The 22130-nt window shown below is 41.1% G+C and overlaps 1 protein-coding gene across 2 annotated transcripts in view; it reads right to left on the reverse strand.

Moving 5' to 3' along the window:
* CLRN1 (clarin 1) overlaps positions 1 to 22130 on the reverse strand; it is a 52284-nt gene that overhangs the window by 17027 nt on the left and 13127 nt on the right. Inside the window, exons 3-5 of one of the 2 annotated variants that reach the window (XM_044667631.1) lie at positions 15070 to 15105; positions 12317 to 12322; positions 4036 to 4215 (exon numbers count right to left, since the gene is read on the reverse strand). In XM_044667631.1, the coding sequence (XP_044523566.1) occupies positions 4036 to 4215; positions 12317 to 12322; positions 15070 to 15105 (222 nt within the window). The remainder of the gene's footprint in view (positions 1 to 4035; positions 4216 to 12316; positions 12323 to 15069; positions 15106 to 22130) is intronic. The other variant, XM_044667630.1, reaches the window with a different exon arrangement.

Consider the following 22130-nt stretch of genomic DNA (forward strand, 5'->3'; position numbering starts at 1 on the left):
AGAGAGAGAGAGAGAGAGAGAGAGAGAGAGAGAGAGAGAGAGAGAGAGAGGTAGGAACGAGATCCTTTCATACTTGTTTTGGGGTTTATTGGATTTACTAGCAAGGTAGCCCCATCTGCATGAGCAGAGACTCCCTAAAGTGAATTTATATGGGGCTTATATATGTTTAAATCCCAGAAGAGGGGGAAGGCTTTCAGCAAAAAAGTATTGGGAAGGAATGTTGCAAAGAGATGGCGGATTAGATAAGAGCTTGATCTGAATGACCAAGCAGATTCCTGAGATCAGTGACTATTAAAACAACAATAACAACAAACCTCTCACCTTCAGTCTTGGAATCAGTACTAGGTATTGATTCCAAAGCAAGAAGAAGGTAGCAGTTGGGGTTAAGTGACTTGCCCAGGATTCCAAAGCTGGGAAGCATCTGAGGCAAGACTCAAACCCAGGAACTCCCATCTCTAGGTCTCTCTATTCACTGAGCCACCCAGCTGTCTCAAAGAGGGAACCTTTGAAGTATCTCTAAAAAGATGCTATCATGCAGGATGTTCCTGTGTTGGGGTCATGGAGTGGAGAGCTAGGCAAGAAGGTACTCTAATTGGTAAGCTGACGCTTAACCCAAGATAGAGGGAATTGTGTCAGTTTGTGACACGTAATGTATAGATCTTTATTTATATAGGCTGAGATCACCCTCTGTCTGCCTAGCTAGCATCATTCTTTTCTTCCCATTAACAATCCAACAATGAATCAACCGAGACTTATAAGCATCTACCAGGCACTGGAAGGAGAATACAAAGATCAAAAGGGAAACCATCCCTGCCTCACGTAGCTTATATCCCACTGGGAGAGACAGCCTGTGCACATACATGTACCGGTGTTAAGGGGATGGACGGTGTGGCCATCCAGCTTGCTTAGTCACTCCCATTTGCTCATCATGCTAGTGTTGTCTTAATTCTCGGGGAAATTTCCCACAATAGATGCTCCCTTTTCCATGCTGGGAAGTAGAATCAAAGGATCTAGAATTCTCTCCATCTTTTTGATAACTCCAAGCCCTCGGCCAGAGTCAACACTTCTGGCAAAATACCTCAGCATCAGCTCTATCTCTGTTTCTTCTTTTGGGTGTTTTTCCTTCAGTAGCATCCTCCCAATTACATTCCTAATAAGTATATCACAACTAGAAAATGTAGATGGTTAACATTGTTTCAAATGTCTACTTTGTCTTTATAAAAAAAAAAAAGAGAGAAACATTTTCTCCATATCCAGAAAAAAAAGTTCCAGGTTCTTTTATAGGAGCTTAGAGGGGAGAAAGGAAATCTAGGACTAGTGCCTCGGAGTCTATATTTGGGGGCAGGGGTGCCTTATCAGCCCTAGCAACTCTCCTTCTTGAGTCCTGACCTCTTCTCTCGTACTCCTTACAATCCTCCTTTCCCCATTCCACATGGCTTCATTGCACAAAGCTTTCCATCTTCCAACTCTAGGCTCTTCTGCTCAACTCATCCCTCATCATTTCCTCTTCTTGTCTATCTCCTGGAATCAATGAATTTATATTTTTTTAAACCTTATCTTCCATCCTGGAATCAATTCTATGTTGGTTCTAAGGCAGAAGAAATGTAAGGACTAGGCAATGGGGGTTAAGTGACTTGCCCAGGGTCACACAACGAAGATGTGTCAGAAGCCAGATTCAAACCCAGGATCTCCAATCTCTGGGTCTGGTACTCTATCTACTAGGCACCTAGCCATCTAGCTGCCCCCAGTAAACTGAGGAGTGGCTTATAATGCTTCATCCTATCCTTCCTGATTCAAGGGACCAATCGCACCTTACACTGAGATCGCTTGGCCTAACCACATCTTTCACAATTGGCTGACCACCCCCTTTTGGAAGCCCTTTTCTGTGATTAGGTCCTGGCCTTTCAGCAACATTCTCTTGAATAAATATATAGAGAATATATACAAAGTGAATATAAAGCAGTTAGCAGAGAGAGTGCACCAGCATCTAGGGAAGCAGAACAAGCTTTGTGATAGAGTTTGATGATGATAATGATGATAGATAGAATTGATAGAGATCTTTAAGGTTTGCAAGGAGCTTTACATATGTCTTATCATTTGAGTCTCAACATCCTAGTGAAATAGATGCTGGGGGTAGCTGGGTAGCTCAGTGGATTGAGAGCCAGACCTAGAGACGGGAAGTCCTAGGTTCAAATCTGGCCTCAGACACTTCCCAGCTGTGTGACTCTGGGCAAGTCACTTGACCCCCATTGCCTACCCTTACCACTCTTCTGCCTTGGAGACAATACACAGTATTGACTCCAAGATGGAAGGTATAGGTTTTAAAAAAAAAAGAAATAGATGCTATTATTATCCTTGTTCTATAGATAAGGGGACTAAGTCAGAGAGTGTTTCAGTGACTTATCCAGGGTCATCTACAATTAGAAAGTGTCTGAGACAGAATTTGAATTCTAGCCTTCCCCCACGTTCAGCACTCTGACCTGGGGACCTAAGCTTCATGCAGAAAATAGCATTTTATCTGAAGTGGGGTTCAAGAAGGAGAATTCATGAGGATGGGAGATGGAGTGTTGTGTGTGTGAATATAATAGTGAAAATGTTGTTATGGCTAGACTACAGCATGGATGGAGAAAACAACAGGTAGGATGACTAGAAAGGGGGGTAGCTAGGTGGCTCAGAGAATGGGGAACCAGGCCTACAGTGGGGGGGGGGGATGTGGGTTCAAATCTGACCTCTGATACTTCCTAGCTATGTGACCCTTAAACTAATTCCCCAGCCCTTACTGCTCTTCTGCCTTGGAACCCATACTTGAAAGGGCTTTTTAAAAAAGATGATTGGAAATGTAGTGAGGACCCAGGTTGGGGAGGATTTTAAAAAACACACAAATTGTGGAGTTCATATATGATTCTAGAGATAATAGAGAAAAAACTGGGGCTCATTGAGTAGAGAGATTTGAACCCATTTTTCAGGAAAACTATTTTTGTGGCTGTGTGGAAGATGGATTGGGGGAAGTTGTTGGGAAGAAGAATGTCTGACATAAATAGATAAATTAGGGGTCCATTGCAATCATCTAGGCCAGTGATGGGCAAACATTTTAAAGAGGGGGCCAAAGGAAAGGAAATGCTTATCTGTTAGTCTGTTTCTAAGGTGACTCTTTTGAAGTTTCATTGTATTGTATCCTACTCATTGTATTCATCAGATTAGGAATAATGTCCCGCTGCTGGATAGAACATTTCAGGGGGCCACATCTGGCCCGTGGGCTGTAGTTTGCCCATCACTGGTCTAGGAGAAAGGCAACAGAAGCTTGAACTAGGGTGATGGCTGTTATTAGTGAGAAGGTGATATCTTAGAAATAGAAACAAGACTTAGTAATATGGTGCTCTGGAAAACAACAACAACAAAATACTGGATGTGGAGTAGTCAAAGGACTTGAGTTCAAATTATATCATTTAAACTCCTTGGGCTTAGTTTCCTCATTTACAAAATGATCCCTACCAGTTCTAAATCTTTGATTCCATTCACTATGATCCAATGAGTCCATGCCTTATCCAATATTATACAACCAGGAAGGAGCCAAGGTCTGAATCCAGGCCTCCTGACTCCCCTTCCATCTTGCTAAGTCATAGTGTTAGACACATAGAGAATATTCAGTAAATACAACTGATTGCTGATCAATAAAAATAAATTCTCAGGTTCTGAGTTTTGGATTACCTAGAGCAGTGATTCCCAAAGTGGGCACCACCGCCCCCTGGTGGATGCTGCAGCGATCCAGGAGAGTGGTGATGGCCACAGGTGCATTTATCTTTCCTATTAATTGCTATTAAAATTAAAAAAATTAATTTCCAGGGGGCTAAGTAATATTTTTTCTGGAAAGGGAGCAGTAGACCAAAAAAGTTTGGGAACCACTGACCTAGAAACATCTAGTGGAAACTCGCCCAAAGTAGTCTTGAATTGAGCATCACTTCTTAAAATTAAGCTTGCCCTTTAAAGGGAAGCAGGAAGGCAGATTTATCTATGAACCTAGAATGTAATACTTACATGAAATAAAGCTCCAGAGATACAATCCAAGTGGGCCAAGGAGAGTTTCATAGGGCTTGCCAAAAGCATTGTACATGAAAAAGGCTGTCCCTGCCATTGTCAACACGATCAGAATTATTGAGAAGAGGATGATATTCACATGGATGCTCACTGGGATGGTTTTGACCAAATCTGGAAAAACTGAAGAGTCAGGAAAACATAGAGGATTAGAAGATTTCTTGTCTTCAATGGACTAAAAATGAAACTCGCTGTAAGATCCACCCCCACACCGCCACCTTTCTTCTTCTTGGGTACCTTTAAAGCTCCTTCAAGCTTACACAACATAATCCATCTTTCAACTTTTGTGTATCTTCATTGGCTGTTATCCTTCCCTGGAAATCTATCCCCCTTTACCTCTGCTTCCTGACCTCCCCAGCTTCCTCTTTGAAGTCTCAACTAAGGTCCCACTTTCTGCAAATGCCTTTTACATCCCTTCTTAGTGATGAAGAAGAGAAAGGAAACATAGGGCTTTGTGCCTTGGAGTATTTGGATTGTGTGGAGATTTCTTTTTTTTTTAAACCCTTATCTTCCATTTTAGAATCAATACTGTGTATTGGCTCCAAGGCAGAAGAGTGGTAAGGGTTAGGCAATGGGGGTCAAGTGACTTGCCCAGGGTCACACAGCTAGGAAGTGTCTAAGGCCAGTTTTGAACCCAGGACCTCCCATCTCTAGGTCTGGCTCTCAATCCATGAACCACTCAGCTGTCCCCTGTGTGAAGATTTCTGTCTGAGAAGAGTACCATTTTATCTTGTATGTGTCTTGTTTGTACATAGTTGTTGGTAAATTGTCTTCCCCACTAAATGAGATATTTAGAAAATGCTCAACACAGTGTCTGGAGCGTAGTAGGTGCTTAATAACTGTTTCTTCCTTTCCCTTCTCCTTTCCCATCCCCTCCGCTCTTTTCTCCTCCTCTCCTCTTCCCCCTTCTTTCCTTTTCTTTCCTTACTAGAATGTGAGCCCCATGAGTATTGGAACTATGTGTCGGCATTTTTATATATCCTCAGGATTTAGCACAGTGCTTGGCCTGATACATCAGTAGATGAACAATGAATTCTTATTGACTCAACTTGACTTCAAATAAGTGAGATGCTCTTTTAGTTGTAACTATAAGCAGATTTATAAAAATATATATATATATATATATTTAAAATCGACCAGTTTGTAGAATTCAGCCCTGCAAACTGGTAGAGTGGAATTAGAAGAGGAATTTTGGGGGGGAAACTGATATGACCTTGATCTCACACATTGTGTCAGGAGATAATTGCTCCCTTACCCATCTCAGCCACTATGGGTGTTGATGAAATCGTTAATGGCATTTCTCAGTAGTTCACTTCATTTTCTAAAATTAAAATTCTGGCTTAAGCTTTCAATGTCATTTCCAGTTTGTTGGCTGTTCGTTCAAACGCTATAGGAGGTTTTGATCTTGCCCTTCACCCTATGGAAATGCATTTCTTGACCACATTTAAAGCACAAGAACTCTTTAGCAACTGTCAATATTTTTAAAATAGCATGAACCTATGGAAATTGAATTCCTATGATTGAAACATGAATAATATGATTTTTTCTGTCTAGAAGAAATGACAAATTAATTCCCAGTTTTTATGTTCATAGCAAGATTTACCTGTTAAGAGACATCAGGTGATGAATGACCAACCAGAAGTCATTCCTATCACCTGACAAAGGATATGCTGGTGGCATTTACAAAAGTTGGTATAGAATGTTGAGTATGTCCTTATTGTATAAGTACTGAGATAGAAAAAAACTGAAAAAGAAGTCTTTGGAGTCAATTAATATTAAAGATATACACATTATTCAGTGTATATGGAGTTATCTTTTGATTTATCTGTTTGTGTCTGGTTGAATCAATTGGTTAGCCCAAGATATTAAAAGGCTAAAATTATATGGCCTTGATTTTTATATGAATCAGTTGCCATTTGTTTGTTCCATGATCACATGCTATGCCTCTGACTATGGCCACTCATATTCCAAGTTGTGTAATTAGAATTTTGTACCCCAGGACTACATTTCCCAGCATCCCACTTTCATCCTCATTTTATGTTTTTACATTTTGGAGATAAGTTTTGTGTAGCTCCGCCCTCCCCTCTCCTCTCCTGCTTTCTCCATCTGATAAATCTGCTATCCTTTTCCTCTACTTCAAGTGATTATTAATAAATCTTATAAACTATGATACATGGAATTATTAGATATTAATTTTAATCTTACAAAGTGTATATTGTAGATTATAAAGACAACTAGGTAAGGTTTGGATAGAGCAGTAAATATCTAACCTCATTCCTAGAAAGTCTTATATTCTTGTGGAAAAAAGAGAAATGTGAGCAAGGGGATAATACAATTAGATGGATTTGGAACTAGTTGAATGGCTAAGACCCCAAGTGGAATCATTAGTGATTTGATGACACTTTGGAAGGAGATTTCCAGTGGAGAGCTGTGCTTGGCTCTGTGCTGTTTTAACATTTTTTTCAGACATAGATAAAGGTGGCATCTTTAGCAGATTTGCTGGATTGTATTGCTAGCTTAACACACTGAATGATCAAGTTGGAATCCAAAAAGATGTTGATGGATTAGAACAGAGGGCCAGATTGAATAAAATGAAATTTAATAGTGATCGTTGTAAAGGCAACATGGGAAATGGAACCCAGTTCTTGGACCATGTGTTATAGATCCTTCCTGGTGTCCCCCATGGGAAGGATTGGCAAGTCTGCTTCTGGAAGTAGGCAAAAAAAGTGGCCCAATACCTTCCTGATCCAAACCATTTGTAGGAATTCTCTGTTTCAGTTTATTTGGAGCTGGTGAAAAATCTTTTAATCAGTTGCCTAACTGGAAGTAAGTGTGCATACAAAAAGCATGAAGGGATGAAGTAAGTCTCTGTCTTCCCTGTGGATTCTGAATAAGGAGGAAAGATGCTGCGAGTTGCTTGGTGAGGGAACCTCTCCCCAAATGGTCACCGTGTGCCCTTGCACACATTACTATTATTTTCCTTTTTGTGTCTGTTGAATTTATTCTTTCCCATTATTTGGAGAATGAATATCAGATGTAGAATGACCAGGATTAGATCTTGTGAGTTACAAAAGGCTCAAAGACTCCCAATGACCAGAGACCATGAAAGATTCTGCTCAGAGCTTCAGAAGCCAAGTTAAAGGAGGAACAGCCTGCATGAGTAATTCAGTCCAGCCCAAGACAACTGTCCCTGCGAGCAAGGGAGTGGATTGTCCGTCAGCTGTGCTACCCCCAAAAGTGAACTTGCTGGGGAAAATGTTGGTAGTTACTACTTAAAGTGTGAGTTCACTCTCTTTAAGTGTGAGTCCTGCCAATACAAGGATGATGGGAAGGTCTCAACTCTCCTTGCACTGGTATTCCCCAGAACTTGGCTACCACTTCTCCCTTCAAAGTTCTTGGGATACCCCTAAGGAGTTGTCTGGGTTTCTCTGCTACATTTGCTCATGAACACCCTACTAATAAATTTTCCCCAATAACATTGCCAGTTAATAATTCCTCAATATCACTAAGAACCAATTAGTTTCTATAAAGGGATATTTATGAAAGGACAGAACTACAAAAAGATCCATCCTCCTGTAAAGATGAAAATTAATATTCAATAACTAAGTACTATATTATAAAAGTTTTATTAGGAATAACTAAAGTAAGACAGCTATCTAACCCAGCCCACTTGTGAGAGCAAAAGAGCGGAAAAAAAAGAGGAGTGAGGCAGAGCCCCAGAACTTATAACCAGTACATGAAGATGCAAACTTACACAAAGGGGAAAGCATTTTGGGTAATACAGAAAAGAATTTTGGGTAGTTTTAGGGGTTCAATATATTTCTAACTATACACTCCCCCCTCTAAAAAAGAAACCACTCTTCTACCATTTTCATCCATGAAGGAAATTGATTTACACCTAAGGTAGAGACTACCAACATCTCCTTCTGCTTCACTTTAGGTTATGGTGTAGCCGATGGATGACTCAATCCCTGGATTTTAAGACAAGCTGCCTCTGCTGCTGGGATAGGTCAAGTGGGTGACTCTTCCCTGGGCTTCTGATTCTGAGATTCTGTGATTCTTTTTTTAAAAAATCAAATGTGTTCGCCTGGTAGGGCATAAATAGCATCATCTTCTTCTATCTGTTTTCTGAGGGCTTACATCTTCTGACCCCCTTTTCAGAGAGAGATGGCCAACCTGAGGCCATAACTGGCATCTAGTAGCAGGAGTGATGTGCTAACTGAGCTTCAGGCATGCTACTCACTCCCGAATCCATCGATCCTTTCTAACTCTCCATCCAAAGGCAAACGTCTGATTTAATTGCTCCCTGTGGCTCCATTCCTGATCTCTAGGTGTGTATAATTTCTGAAACAATGCCAGTGGTTTAATTTGGGCCAACCATTGATTCTCCCTACACCTCTACCCAGGGATGACTGGTTTAGGCTCCTTGCATTTGTCCACTGAAAGATCAGGGATATTTATTTCTTAGATCCGTTTGGAATTGAAGCCAATGTGAAAGACATATGCCATTTTATCATACAGGAAGTGAACAGAGGTTCTTAAAATACATGTACATGCGGTGTTGTTAATTCTCACGAAGCTTTCATTGTCAGAAAGTTGCACACCAGGAAACTAATTGCTTCGTGTTATGCTTACTTATTAAGCTGCTATGTTATTTGATGAAAAATAACCTAGATATCTAATGACTACCTAGATATATAGTCAAACTAATTTTTCTTTTTCCCTGACATGCCTTTCTTGGCCTGAGGCTAAATGAGGAACATCCTTAGAAGTCCTTGGAGGAGTCATTTTATTTTGGAAACAACAGTTAGTTGGCTTTTCTTTTTTTTTTAGCCCCCAGCATACAAAATGGCAGAGGACTTGAGGCTTTTCCCATGTGTTCCTGGCTCTTTTATTAGCCTAATCATCCCTATCTGGGCTGTTGCTGTAATTATTTGGAGAGCTATCTATAAGACAAAGAAAGCTATTCATCCTCAAAAAGGATGAACATCACCACCATTGCCATATTAATATTTCTCTATATGGTATATTTTTTCCCTTCTTCTTACCAATATACTCATCTCCCTTTCTAAAAACACATACTCCCTATTACTCCTTGGAACAATTCCTTAGGGAATGTTTCCTTCCTCAAGTACTTGTCTCTAATGTAGGAATGGAAGGGCAGAGAAGCCCCAGAAACTGTTTATCTATCACTTGCTTCCCAGTGGAATCTGTGACCTATTTCATCATTGCATCTGCCTCAGGGGGCCTGGGTTAGCCCAAGATGATCCCCGAGATCTCCCATCCTTGCCTAGGAGCAAACAATGACGACTAAGTGACTGGGTAGATAGATGGTTAGATTTGGAGTCAGGAAGACGAACAGCTTCAGATCCTCACTAGTTGTATGAGGCTAGGCAAGTCACTTAACTTCTTTTTGCCTCAGTTTTCTCATTTGTAAAATGGGAATAATAATAGCATCTTCATCAGAGATTTGTTGTGAGGACAAAATGATCTAATACTTGTATTTTGAAAACCTTAAAGCACTATATATTGCTATTATTGTTGTTATTAATGGAGCCTTGACCAGAAAGATTCACTCTAAGAGTATATTCACAGGATAATCTGACCAGAGTCTAGGACCATTGACCCAGATCCTAGAATGACAAAACAGAACAGAAAGAAGAGCTTAGACATTTAAGGTGTAAAAGGGAGTTCCTTCAAGGGTCAAGGATTTGAATTGCTTTTAAATCTATTCAATATAAACTATGAAAATGGGAAATCCCTCCCATGCCAATAAGATGCAAAGGAGAAGGGCCAATCTCCTTGATGGTTATTACCAGCCAGAGATCTTGCTTAGCTATGGCCAGGCCTGTAATCAGCCTCAAGGAGAAATTCATTACAACAGGGGTCCTTGATCTGAGATTTAGGGACCCCAACCAGTCCTTGGATAGATGGAAATATTTCAAAGGAGTAGCGGGGTCAAGGGGAGTGCTTGTTTTCAGAAAGGGAGATGAGCCCCTTGGTAGGCAGAGATGGAAAACTATGCCACTAAGAGAAATCCAATATGGCAGTGGTGACATTGTTTATCGTTTTTGAAGAATGAATACCTGCCTTTGACTTATAGACCCACTTACAGATGGTCCATGAACTTGGATGGGAAATATTTGTATCTATAATTACTATCGATATCAATAGAGATACATCCTTTTTCTCACCAAGTATTCTCTAACTGAAATGTAGCATTTCCTTCAACTACATTTTTTTAAAAAAAGAGTATTCCAAGAAGGGATCTACAGGTCTTGTTAAATTGCCAAAGGGCTCCTGACACAAAACAGGTTAAGCCCCCCCTGCCTCATGGATAGCAATAACGATGCTGACTCGTTAAATCATGGCTGCCTTCATGATGAAGTACTCATCTGATGCTCCCTGCTCCATGTCTCCTAGAACTCCAGTGGTGCATCCTCTTTTATCACATAATACTCCCATGCAACTTCCCCATTAGGGCAAATAAGGAACCCAGTGACCAGGCATTCAAACTCACACTATTCCGAGTTATAATTACATAATATATGCTCTTGGGTTCCAACTTCATGGAGATATGCCATGGGAAGTGAAATAGTGCATCCATATCTGGGGCTTCATTATTTGCACGAGTGTCATCTATTGTTGAGGTCAGGATAACATCTCACTTCCTCTTGTAGCCCCCATCATGTCTTTCATTTTCTAGGGAACTGATAAAACATCCTGACTAGATTGATGCTCAACTGTGGGAACTCTTATCTGGGAGCTCCTATCAGCAGAGACTTCTTTCACCTCCAATCATCAAGCAGTCACTCAGTTAGGCAATGACTAAGTGCTGGAGACTTAGACAAAAGCTTCGCCCTCAAGGAGCTTCTATTCCATCTGTGGGCAGATGATGGGGTGGGAGATATCATTTATATAATTAAATATGTCTAAAATAAAGACCAAGAGTCTTAGAGGGGGAGGCTATAGTGTCTGAGGAAATCAGGAGGGACTTCAAGGAGAAAGTGTTCTGTGGGCTGAGCTTTGAAGGAAACTAGGGATTTTAAGTGGCTGAAGTGAGGAGGAAATGCATTCCAGATATCAAATATGGGAACCAGAGATGAAATTGTAAAAAGAATAGGAAAAAAAGCCAATTTGGCTTGGCAGCAGTGTGAGTAAATTGGGGAGAACAGCATAAGCTGGGAAAGTAGATTGGGGTCAGGATGTTGTTCAATTGTTTCAGTCAAGTCTGCCTCTTTGGGACTCCATTTAGGGTTTTTTTGGCAGAGCTATTGGAGTGGTTTGCCATTTCCTTTTCCAACTCATTTCACAGTTGAGGAAACCAAGGCAAGCAGAGTTAGTTAAATGACTTGCTCAGGGTCACACAGCTAATAAGGGTCTGAGGCCAGATTTGAACCCAGGAAGATGAGTTTTCCTTATTCCACTGCATCACTTAGGATTTCAGCTGCCAAAAGAGGAATTTGGATTTGACTCTATAGGTAAAATAGGGAGCCCCTTGGATTCTTAGAGCCTGGGACAGACGTGGTCTGGCCTGTGGTTTAGTAACATCACTTTGGCATCTATGTGGAGGAGTGTGGATTGGAGAGGTTAGAGATGAGGACCAGTGACGAAGCCACAAAAATAACCCAGTCTAAAGGTGAAAAGGGTCTGAACTAGGCTGTCCTTGTGAATAGGCAGGAAGGGATCATGGGGGGCCATGCTGCAGAGGAACAGTGGATAAATGGAGATGACACTGTAGGACAAGCTTCAGGACAGAAACCTCAGCTTTCTGTTCCTCCTTCTTCCCATTCTCTCTCTGCCCCTTCCAGTCCCCATGCAATTAACTGAGAAGGAGCCACCTGGGAGACTGCTGGCCCAGGCTTCTTCACACCAACAGCCTAATTAGAGCCTCAGGGATGATTTACTCCGCAAACTTCTCAGGACTGGATAGTTCCCCCTCCCTGATGGCTCATGACTGGAGCACTTCCTCCCTCCTGCTCTTCCAATTGTTATTCAGACTTTTCATCTCTGGAGAAGAAACTCTTTTTTACCTGCTGTCCCTTCTGCAAACTTTCTCCCTCTCCAGCTCCACCCAGCTTGACCCTAGTCCTTGTCCAGCTTCGGTTTTCAGCCAGCCTTCTGGAGATCCACCCCTTGGTGTCTCCCTTTCAGAGTCCCTCCAACTAAAAGGACTGGCTCTTTCCTCCAAAGACACTGACTCTCTGGCCACCCTCTCCAATACTGGCTGCTCTGTTTCTCAGTTTCCCACTGCCTGAACCCTTCACTCAGGACCAAGAGGAAGAGCTGCCATATTGCTTGCTCCTCCCTTCCATTTCAGGACCCTCCTTCTGCAACCCAACTTGGCCCCTTCTGAAGCTCACACTAGGTGTGTAATCCTTGTTGCTAATATCTACTGTGTAGTTAGAATGTGGTACCCCAGGATTACATCCCCCAGAATTCCTTTCCTCTCTCCAACACGTTGCATGCTCACGTTTTGTATATAGTTATGTGTAACCCCCACCCTGGGTGTCCCTTCTCTGGTGTCTCTGTGCTCTCCTCTCCTGTGTGTGCGGTCTGGGGAAATTTCTTTCCTTATTGAGGCTTTACTTCCCTTTACTTCAAGTTATTATTAAGAAACTATAAAATATAATACTTGGAGTATTTGGATATTAATTTTTAATCTTCACTACCCACCTCTAGCCCACTCTCCTTCCTTCCTCAATGAGTTCATGGTATTCCTCTTCTTCCCAACCACTGCCTCATTATTGGTCACTTCAATATTTCCAAGCATCAGTTCAACCTCAGCCCCAAGGGCCTTGGTCTTCTCTTTACCTCAGCCACCAACTAGGGAAGTGGGACCTAAGAACCCATCATTGCTTCCAAACTCATCCTGAACACTTAAATGTTCCTCTCTGAATCATCATAGACTCCCATCTTTTTCAGCATTCCTACTTCTCAATTATAATGGAGGTGGGGAGAAATATATATATATATATATTTCACATATATATTACACATGTAATGTATATATTACACGTGTAATATATATCAAATAGTATATATTACATGTGTGTGTGTATATGTATATATACACACACACATATATATTTAGCTAAGCCTGGATTCAAGTCTATTCTCACTTAACTTTTTGTGTAATTATGGAAAAGTCACATAACTTCTTAGTGCCTCAGTTTCTTCATCTGTAAAAATACGGCTGTTGGATTCAATGGTCTTTTAAATTTCCTCTCAATTCTAAATCTATGGTTTTGTCTCAAGGCAAATAAAAAAAGATAAATTATGAGAAATTTCTCTAGCCCAATAAAAAACTTTTTCCTTATTTCCCAATTTTCAAGGTAGGATAGGTCTGGAGGAAAGGAACAAAAGGTCTTTCATTAGGGAAAGGGAGAAAGGAATATAAATTTATTAAGTGCCTACTCTGTGCCAGGATTGCACCAGACTTTTCAAATATGATCTTATTTAATCAGAAATTTAACAGAAGATTTCTTGTCCAAATAAAACCATTGTCTTCTCCCATCCTACTATGTGTCCAGTATACCAACTCATCAAAGAACATTCTCCTCCTTTCTCTAACTGGAAGGAAGGGAGAAGAAGGTTGAGAAGTGGTCCCTTCGTTAAACCTCCTGTCCCATTTAGATTCTCAATACAGGTCTAGGGGAGGAACTCCACTGATTCCTCAAGTAGAGAGAGAGATGGTTGTTATGGTATGTTAACCCAGCATTATATTGTTACATATCTTGATTTTTTTCTTAGATTCCTATAAATATTACCTAAAATTATCTTGGGCCAGAGACTTGTCAGAGGGCATAAGAAAACCCTGCCATATTAGACAGCTCTCTCTCTAAGTCAGAAATGTCTTGGAATTAGGTTACTCTTAAATTAAATAAAATTGTTTCTGACAGACTGGTAACGGATTAGTTCCTGACAGTGTTAATATTTTTTCTTCTACAATAATGATCCTATGAATGAATGCATGCACGCATGAATGAATGAATGAAAAGCCCATTGTGTGAAGGACTCAAGATACAAATATGAAAGCGAAACTATCCCTGCCTTCAAAGAGCTTTCATTCTAATGGAGGAGAAAGCACATTTGGAGGCATGTTGGCCCAGAAAAGGAATTATGGGGTGGGAAGTCATAAAAATGATAAATAGAATAATGGACAATCCATTATCACTCTCTTTCCAGGGGCAATGGTAGTAGTAATTTAATTACAGTTCTCTGAGAAAGAGACAGAAGGCAGGGGTTCCTGTGATATCATGAAGAGAGAATGGCCAGGCCAAGATGCACCATTCCATGGAATGTGGAGCCAAGGGGCTTAGCTCACCCCCACCACCTGGTGTTCCAATTTGGAGACAACAGCAAAGCAGCAGTGATGAAATGCTCTTATCTTTCTTGTGACTTCTGGTCACTCCGTACTCTCCTGTTCTCCCAGTGTCTCATCTCTGTGGTGACCTCATATTTGCCCCTTTGTGGTCTCAAACCTGTAATTAGTCAACTCAACATGGCACCATCTTCTGCCCTCAGCCTCTTACCACTTTATCTTTATGCTGTTCACGTCCTACCAATTCTGTGCTCTGGATCCCTCCCACCATCTGCCTTTTCTACTTCTATTCCCAGCTGCCGAACATGCTAGAAGAAGTCAAGAAACCATGCAAACAGAATCCACAACAAATTTGTGTTATTTAACACAACTTGGCCTCAAGGCTCCATGGCATAGTTCTTATTTATCTTTGATTGAGAATCACAGTCTTTAAGGCATCTATTTCGAAAATTCTTCAAGCCTCTGACTCTACCCACACCACGCAGCATCGCGAAATGACCTTCCCTTCTACTTAACTGAAGATTAAGGCTGTTCGACATGAGCTCCTCTTCTCTATGCCTCAAAACCCTTTTCTCATTTTTATCTCTCTTCCCAGAGGGGGAGCTGGATGTTCTAATCCAGCTACATGTGCCCTTGATCTTGTCCTCTCCCACTCTCTCCAGGATCTTGCCCTATTGAGAATTCTTTCTCTCTCCAATCTCTCTATACTCAGTTTTTGTTGTTGTTGGCTGTTGTTGTTACCTATAAACATGTTCAAATATCCCCTCCCCTTTAAAAATGGGGAGAAACTTTCTTTTATGCTACCATGTTCATTATTTCCAATACCATAATGCTTATTCACTCAAAAAAAAACCAACAAAACAAACCTTACTTTCCATCTTAGAATCAATATTGTGTATTGGTTCCAAGTCAGAAGACTATAAGGGCTAGGGAACTCGGGTTAAGTGACTTGCCCAGGATCACGCAGCTAGGAAGTATCTGAAGTCCCATATGAACCCAGGACCTCCTGTCTCTGGACCTGGCTCTCAATCCACTGAACCACATAACTACCACCTTCTATCCCTTATTGGTGTCTGTAAATCCATGTAAAGTTTTACACTTGGAGTAAAAAAATTGACATTAGAAATAAAAGATGGCGGATGCATGGTTAAATACAGTTCACTTGGAAATCTTTGGAGAACTCTATAGAAAAGGATTACCAGCAACCTGCCTTTCTCTCAGTATTCATCCTTCTTGACTTTTCTGTAGTGTATAATACTACCAAATACCCACTCCAAGCTCCTTTGGTCTCTGGGACCATTTGAGTCCTTTCCCTCCTCCATTTTGTTTCTGCCCTCTTAGCCAAGAAGACTGACCTTTTCACGGTAACGATAAGATCAAAAATAACTATTTGGGAGTTGATACCCCATTCTAAGTAAGTAGATAGTAAGAAAGTCTAGCTGCTCTGGATGAATTCAAATTCCATGGGGCCAAGGAGATCCCTCTTCAGATGTTGAAAGAGCCAGCAGGTTTGACTGCTGAGACACGTCAGTAAAGAGATCATGGAGAATGAGTGAGGTTCAAAGTTATCTTGATTTCCAAGAATAGGAGCAAAATTGCATGCTAAACAGGCCATTGAGCCTGATTTGAATTCTTGAAAAAATTCTAGGAAGCACTGTCATTATATAATATTATATATTATGTTATCATTATTATAATAAATATTATTATTATATTATTGTCTTTTAAACCCTTACCTTCCATCTTAGAATCAATACTGTGTGTCGGTTCCAAAGCAGAAGAGTAGCAAGAGGCAGGAAATGGAGGTCAAGTGACTTTCCTAGGGTCACCCAGTTGGGAAGTGTCTGAGGTCAGATTTGAACGTAGGACCTCCCAACTGCACTCTATCCACTGTTTCACCTAACTGCCCCATATATACATTTTTTAACTCAATTCCTAAGCTCACAGCTCAAGATAATACTGTAGATAAAGTTTACTTAGATTTTAACAAAGCATATTGATCAATACTTCATGTCATTCTTGCGAAAAAGATGGTAAAATGAGGATAAGACAACAGGACTATTGGTTGGATTCAGAATTGATTAAATAGCCAGATGTAAAGACTACTAATGAATGGTTGTCTGTTGGTTTGGAATAACTTCTCCAGGGAAGTGCCTCTGGGATCTCTCCTTGACTAAGTGGTGTTTCACATTTTGGCCAATGATGGAGAGGCATCAACGACATGCTTTTCACATTTGAAAATGATGCTGGAAGACAGAACCAGGAACCCAAAAGGTCATGAAAAGCTAGAACATTTGGCTGAATGAAAAGAATAGGAATAGGAATCCATGTAAAGTTTTACACTTGGAGTCAAAACATTGACATTAGAAATAAAAGATGGCGGAAGTATGGTTAAATACAGTTCACTTGGAAATCTTTGGTGATCTCGGTGGACTAAAACCTCAGTGAATCATAACACACCGATACTATCTATTCAATTTTCTTGGAACAGCTTCCACTTAATCTACATCTTCTGTGCATTAAGACAAAAAGGGTTAAGTGGCTTGCCCAAGGTCACAGAATAGTAAATGTCTGAGGCTGGATTTGAACTCAGGTCTTTCTGGGCAATATGAGGCATGAAAGTAGTTTGTAGTTTGATATTAAACTGAGTTAAGAGAAGCATAGCTTCTGTGGACAAAGATGAGAGAGGTCAACTATATTCTTTCTTAGTCACATTGCACACCTGAAGTTTTTGTTTGTTGTTTATTTAATAGTAAAAAGAATAGCTTTTCCTAATATTACACTTTAACGCTTGTAAAATCTTTAACATAACAGCACAATGCCTGGTACATGGTAGGTGCTTAATAAGTGCTTGTCAATTGACTAGATTCTCATAATAAACCTGCACTGTTGGTGCTATTATTATCCTTATTTTGCTGATGAGAAAAAGAAGCTTAAAAAGTGACAAGTTGTTTAAATTCTCTATGTTTAATTTGGGCAGTTAAGTGGTGCAGTAGATAGAGAGAGCATCAGGTCTGGAGACAGGAAGATTCATCTTCCCAAGTTCAAATCCAGCCTCAGTTAATTATGTGGCTGTATGACCCTAGGCAAGTCCCTTTACCCTGTTTGCCTCAGTTTCCTCATCTGTAAAATGATATAGAGAAGAAAATGGTAAACCATTCTAATATCTTTGCCTAGAAGACCTCAGATGGTGTCACAAGGAGTCAGACATGACTGAAAAATGACTGAACCCACGTGTTTATATTTTCCTCATCTATAAAGATGAGGGAGCTGGAATAGATGATCTTTAAGGTACCTTCCAGTTCTGATTCTGTGACCCGATCTGACCTGTGGCTGGAACTTCTCTATGTATTGTCTTGCTTTTCTGTTTGTATCTCCAGCGTTTAGCAGAGTCCTTCACTTATAATAAGCACCTAATAAATGTTTTTTTCATTGATTAGTTTATTCGTTCATTCCTGTGTTTAAGGCATTGTGTTAAATGCAGATAACACCAAGACAAAAGGAAAAATTGTCCTTTCCTCCCCTCAAGGAATATATATTTGGTGGAGAGTAGGGAGGGGTAGAATATTGACAAGGATAATTAAGTGTAACCTGTCTTTGGACCCTGTATAATAGCACAAGATACTTGGAGAGGAAATCAAGTATTAGCAACTAGGGAAGTCTTTAACCTTTTATGTGCCAGGGACTCCTTTGGCCATTTGGAGAAACTTGTGACCCCTTCTCAAAATTATGTTTGAAAACACATCAGATGTGGAGAGCAGAAAAACTGAAGCTCAAAATAAAAATGAATATTAAAAAATGAAAATGAAAACACAGCAAATGAAATACATACAATTATGAAGGAAGCTAATCATACTGTTTTTTTTAAATGTTCTTGGATCTGAAATTAAGAGCTCCTGAACTAGATGGGAATCATGTTAGGTAGTACCTGAATTTCTTCCCATGTTGGAGCCTCATTTCCCCATTCTTCAAAACGAAGATTGGCTTCATCGTGCAAGTTTTCAGCTCTGATATGCTGATTCTGTTGTGACCCCAAACTCAAGCTCCTTTTATTAGGATGTGTTGTTATTTCATCTTCAACTAACTAGATTATCTCCTCTATGTGATCCTACAACTGCCTAGGATAGTGAAGGGTAGTAAAAGAAAAGTTACTGAAGAGGCAGCTTGGCATAGTGCAGAGTTAAACTAATTGGCAATAGGGCCCAAGTTCAAATCTTGCTTCTGACACTTGGTAGATTTGGGAAACATTAAATTAATCTGAAGGGGGTGAGGAGGTGGGTAACTTACTTTTGAATTACTAATTACTAGCTAGAATCCAGGTCTCTGGACAATTTAATCTCCCTTCTTCTTTCCTTCCTTCCTTCTTTTCCCTTCCTTTTTCCTTTGCTTTCCTTTGCTTTCCTTTGCTTTGCTTTCCTTTGCTTTCCTTTCCTTTGCTTTCCTTCGCTTTCCTTCGCTTTGCTTCCCTTCCCTTCCCTTNGTGTCTGAGGCCAAATTGGAACCCAAGGCCTGGGAAGCTTCTTTCATATAAAATTATATTCAAATAAAAGGGGCAGCTGGGTAGCTCAGTGGAGTGAGAGTCAGGCCTAGAGACAGGAGGTCCTGGGTTCAAACCTGGCCTCAGCCACTTCCCAGCTGTGTGACCCTGGGCAAGTCACTTGACCCCCATTACCCACCCTTACCACTCTTCCACCTATGAGACAATACACCGAAGTACAAGGGTTTAAAAAAATTATATTCAAATAAAAGATCATGCTCTGCAAAATCTGGGACTTCCTACATAAACAGTCCACAAGAGTCTAACATTACTATGCAGAATTGTGTTCTCGGTTCCAAAAGCTCCTTTTAGAAATGTAGGGATCACCAGGAGTTCAGATCTCTCATTTTTCTTGGGGATCAGACACGAGGAGGCCAAGAGCCTTGGCTGATGGCTATAAATTTAGCAGATGTGATGAGCTGACCTGTAAGGTCATCCTGGTGCTACCATTCCATTGTTCTAAGCACTAACTGTAGTTGGAGGGTTACATGAGGGCTTCTTTCCTTAGGGAAGGGAGCCTCAGGCAGCTGAAGAGTTTCTGATGGCTCATTTTCTCCTTTTTAAACTCTCAAACTCTAAGATTCTTGGATACAACGCTAAGCAGGCGGTGATTGTCACCAGCATCCCTGGTTCTTTGGGCACATGTACATATATTAATTTCTTATGTGATGCCTGTCACACACCTTGCTTGGTACCTGATGTATTATCCCCATTCCCTTTTCCGTCTCCCTCATGTAATTTCTTGGTCATTCTCACTAATGACTTGTCTGAAATAATCTGTTCACAGCCCTGGACGGATGGCGTGCCTCTGGGAAGCACCCCTATTAGTCTCTTCAAAAGGAGCACAGATAAGTGGTTAGGATAGGGCTGGCCTTTGGAAACACATTACAGGAGGGCTCAGATTTCTGTGTGACCCCGCGGGGGAGATGTCTTGCTGGAACATCTGTTCTGCTCTGTTAACCATTCACACTTGGAGCTGTGGCTTCCCAGGGCTGTACCCAGGTCAGAGGCAATTGAGACTTTGCCTCAGGATGCCAAAGTTTACAAGGTGCTGACAGTCTCAGTGTCCTTCAGCGTCACAGAAACAATCGAGCTTAGAAGCTGGGTAGCAAGGATAATTGGTTAAAATAGGAAGCTACCAGATGGTGTCCTATCTCCTCCCAAGTAAGTTCCTTCTTTGCTTGGTTCTCCCCTACCTCTTCCCAAAGCTCCTTCTCTAATCCAAGCTTCTGGAAAGCAATTTGGAATTCTGTGGGAAAATTCTCACGTGCCCCTCTGACCTAGAGATTCCATTGCTGGGCATAGGATCTCTCCTCCGAGGTATCCACTGACACATGTCTATTCCATCCCCAATCCCATCATAGACATATTTTCTCAAGGTCCATATTATGCTACTTGCTTGAGATGCAAAAAAGGGCTGATTATGATTCTCAAAGCTTTTCTCCATCCCCTTATCAGAAAGACCAATATCAGAAAGGAGATCCTGGGAGGGGAAGTGTCAAAGGGAACTTCTCGTCATTCCCTGGTATTTTTGGCTCCACGCAAATAGACAAGGACCTCAAGACTGAAGTATTGCTAAAAGGCTTCACCTGAGTGTGCCTGGAGAATTTTCCTCCCCATGTAGCCACCCTGCAGAGCCATACGAAGGAGCAGAAATGCCCTTCTGAAAATTGGCTGCCCTCCTCACCAGAAACCCTCCTCTTGGCCCCCATCGATACTGCCTTACCAGGGCAAATGCCTTGGTTGCTTTTCAGACCCATCCCTGCCTTGATCTGTTGTCACTTTGACTCAGTGATCCCTCTTTGCTCAAATCTCGCCAGATGCAAGATGCAGAGGAGCTTGTCTAAGCCTTCAAAATTCTAAGTTAGGAAAATATCACTGACTGCCATCGTTCTTCTCAATTAAAGCCAGGGATGGAAGATTCTGGGGCCCTTTATTCTCTTCTCCACTTTTCATTCTTTCACATAAAAAGGCTTGTGGATGTGCGAATGTGTGTAACAAAAGATTGTCTTTGGCCCCTGGTGTCTCCACGTTTGCTTTCTTTTAAAGAGAATGAGGCCAGCGTCCTTTCTTCTTAGAGGAAGTGTTCTTCCTCTGACCTTCAGCACCGACCAGTTAGTCATTATGAAAATCTACTACAAGGCATTCTCTGACCCACACTCATTGTACTTGTCTATTTTGAGGATCTTCCCTAATATCTCACCCAGTTATGGAGGTCTACATGGTCAAGGGAAATGGAGTCTGGAACTCATTGAAGCAAGGGGGCCTGATGGTGACTTGGCAGAACAGTTTTACACTGAGCTGTGCCAGTGACCTTTTCCCGAAACCCCCATCCAAAATGTAAGCCAACGGATCTCTATCTACCTGATTATATATCTACGGCAAAGCCGATTCAGCCCAAGTGAGTCTTAATCACCTGTGGTGGTCTAGGGACAACAGATGCTTGGGTAAATATGTGTCTCAGATAATAGAACACACTTGACTGCTTCTAATCTGCAGGGGTATGATTACATTGGGGTAATAACTCCCTAGAACGTCTTTGCCACAGTTATAGCACACTGGGAGAGCTAAATATGAGCAATGCATAAATTAATCTGCCCTGTAAAATGTTTACCAGCAGTCAGCTCTATTGGCCATGCAATAAAAGCATGTTATTTGACAGCAAATTAATGCATTATCTATGTGACCCAATGAAAGGCCAATTATTTATATTTTTTGTTGGACTGATGTATCCCCTTGTAAAATCTGCCTGTAATGTCTTTAATGTAGACCACAGAATGCAATTAAGTGCACAAATGAGTGTATTAAAGATGGTCTTTTTAACTCTCCAATCCTATTGTAACAAAGTGCCGAGCTCAGAGAGACATAGAGAGAGGGAGAGAGAGACAGACAGACAGACAGAGACAGAGGCAGAGGCAGAGAGAGGGAGAGAAGAGAGAGAAAGAAAGAGAAGGAGGAGACAGAGACAGAGAGAGAAAGAGAAGAAAGAGAGAAGAGAGAGACAGAGAGAGAGAGAGAAGAGAGAGACACAGAGAGAGACAGAGAGAAAAAGAGATGAGAGAAGAGAGAGACAGAATCAGACATACAGAGAAAGAGAAGAAAGTGAGGAGAGAAAAACAGAGAGAAGAGAGAGAAAGAGAGAGAGAAAGAGAGAGACAGAGAGAGAGAGAGACAGAG

Source organism: Gracilinanus agilis, chromosome 3, assembly GCF_016433145.1.
Source record: "Gracilinanus agilis isolate LMUSP501 chromosome 3, AgileGrace, whole genome shotgun sequence".
NCBI lineage: Eukaryota > Metazoa > Chordata > Mammalia > Didelphimorphia > Didelphidae > Gracilinanus > Gracilinanus agilis.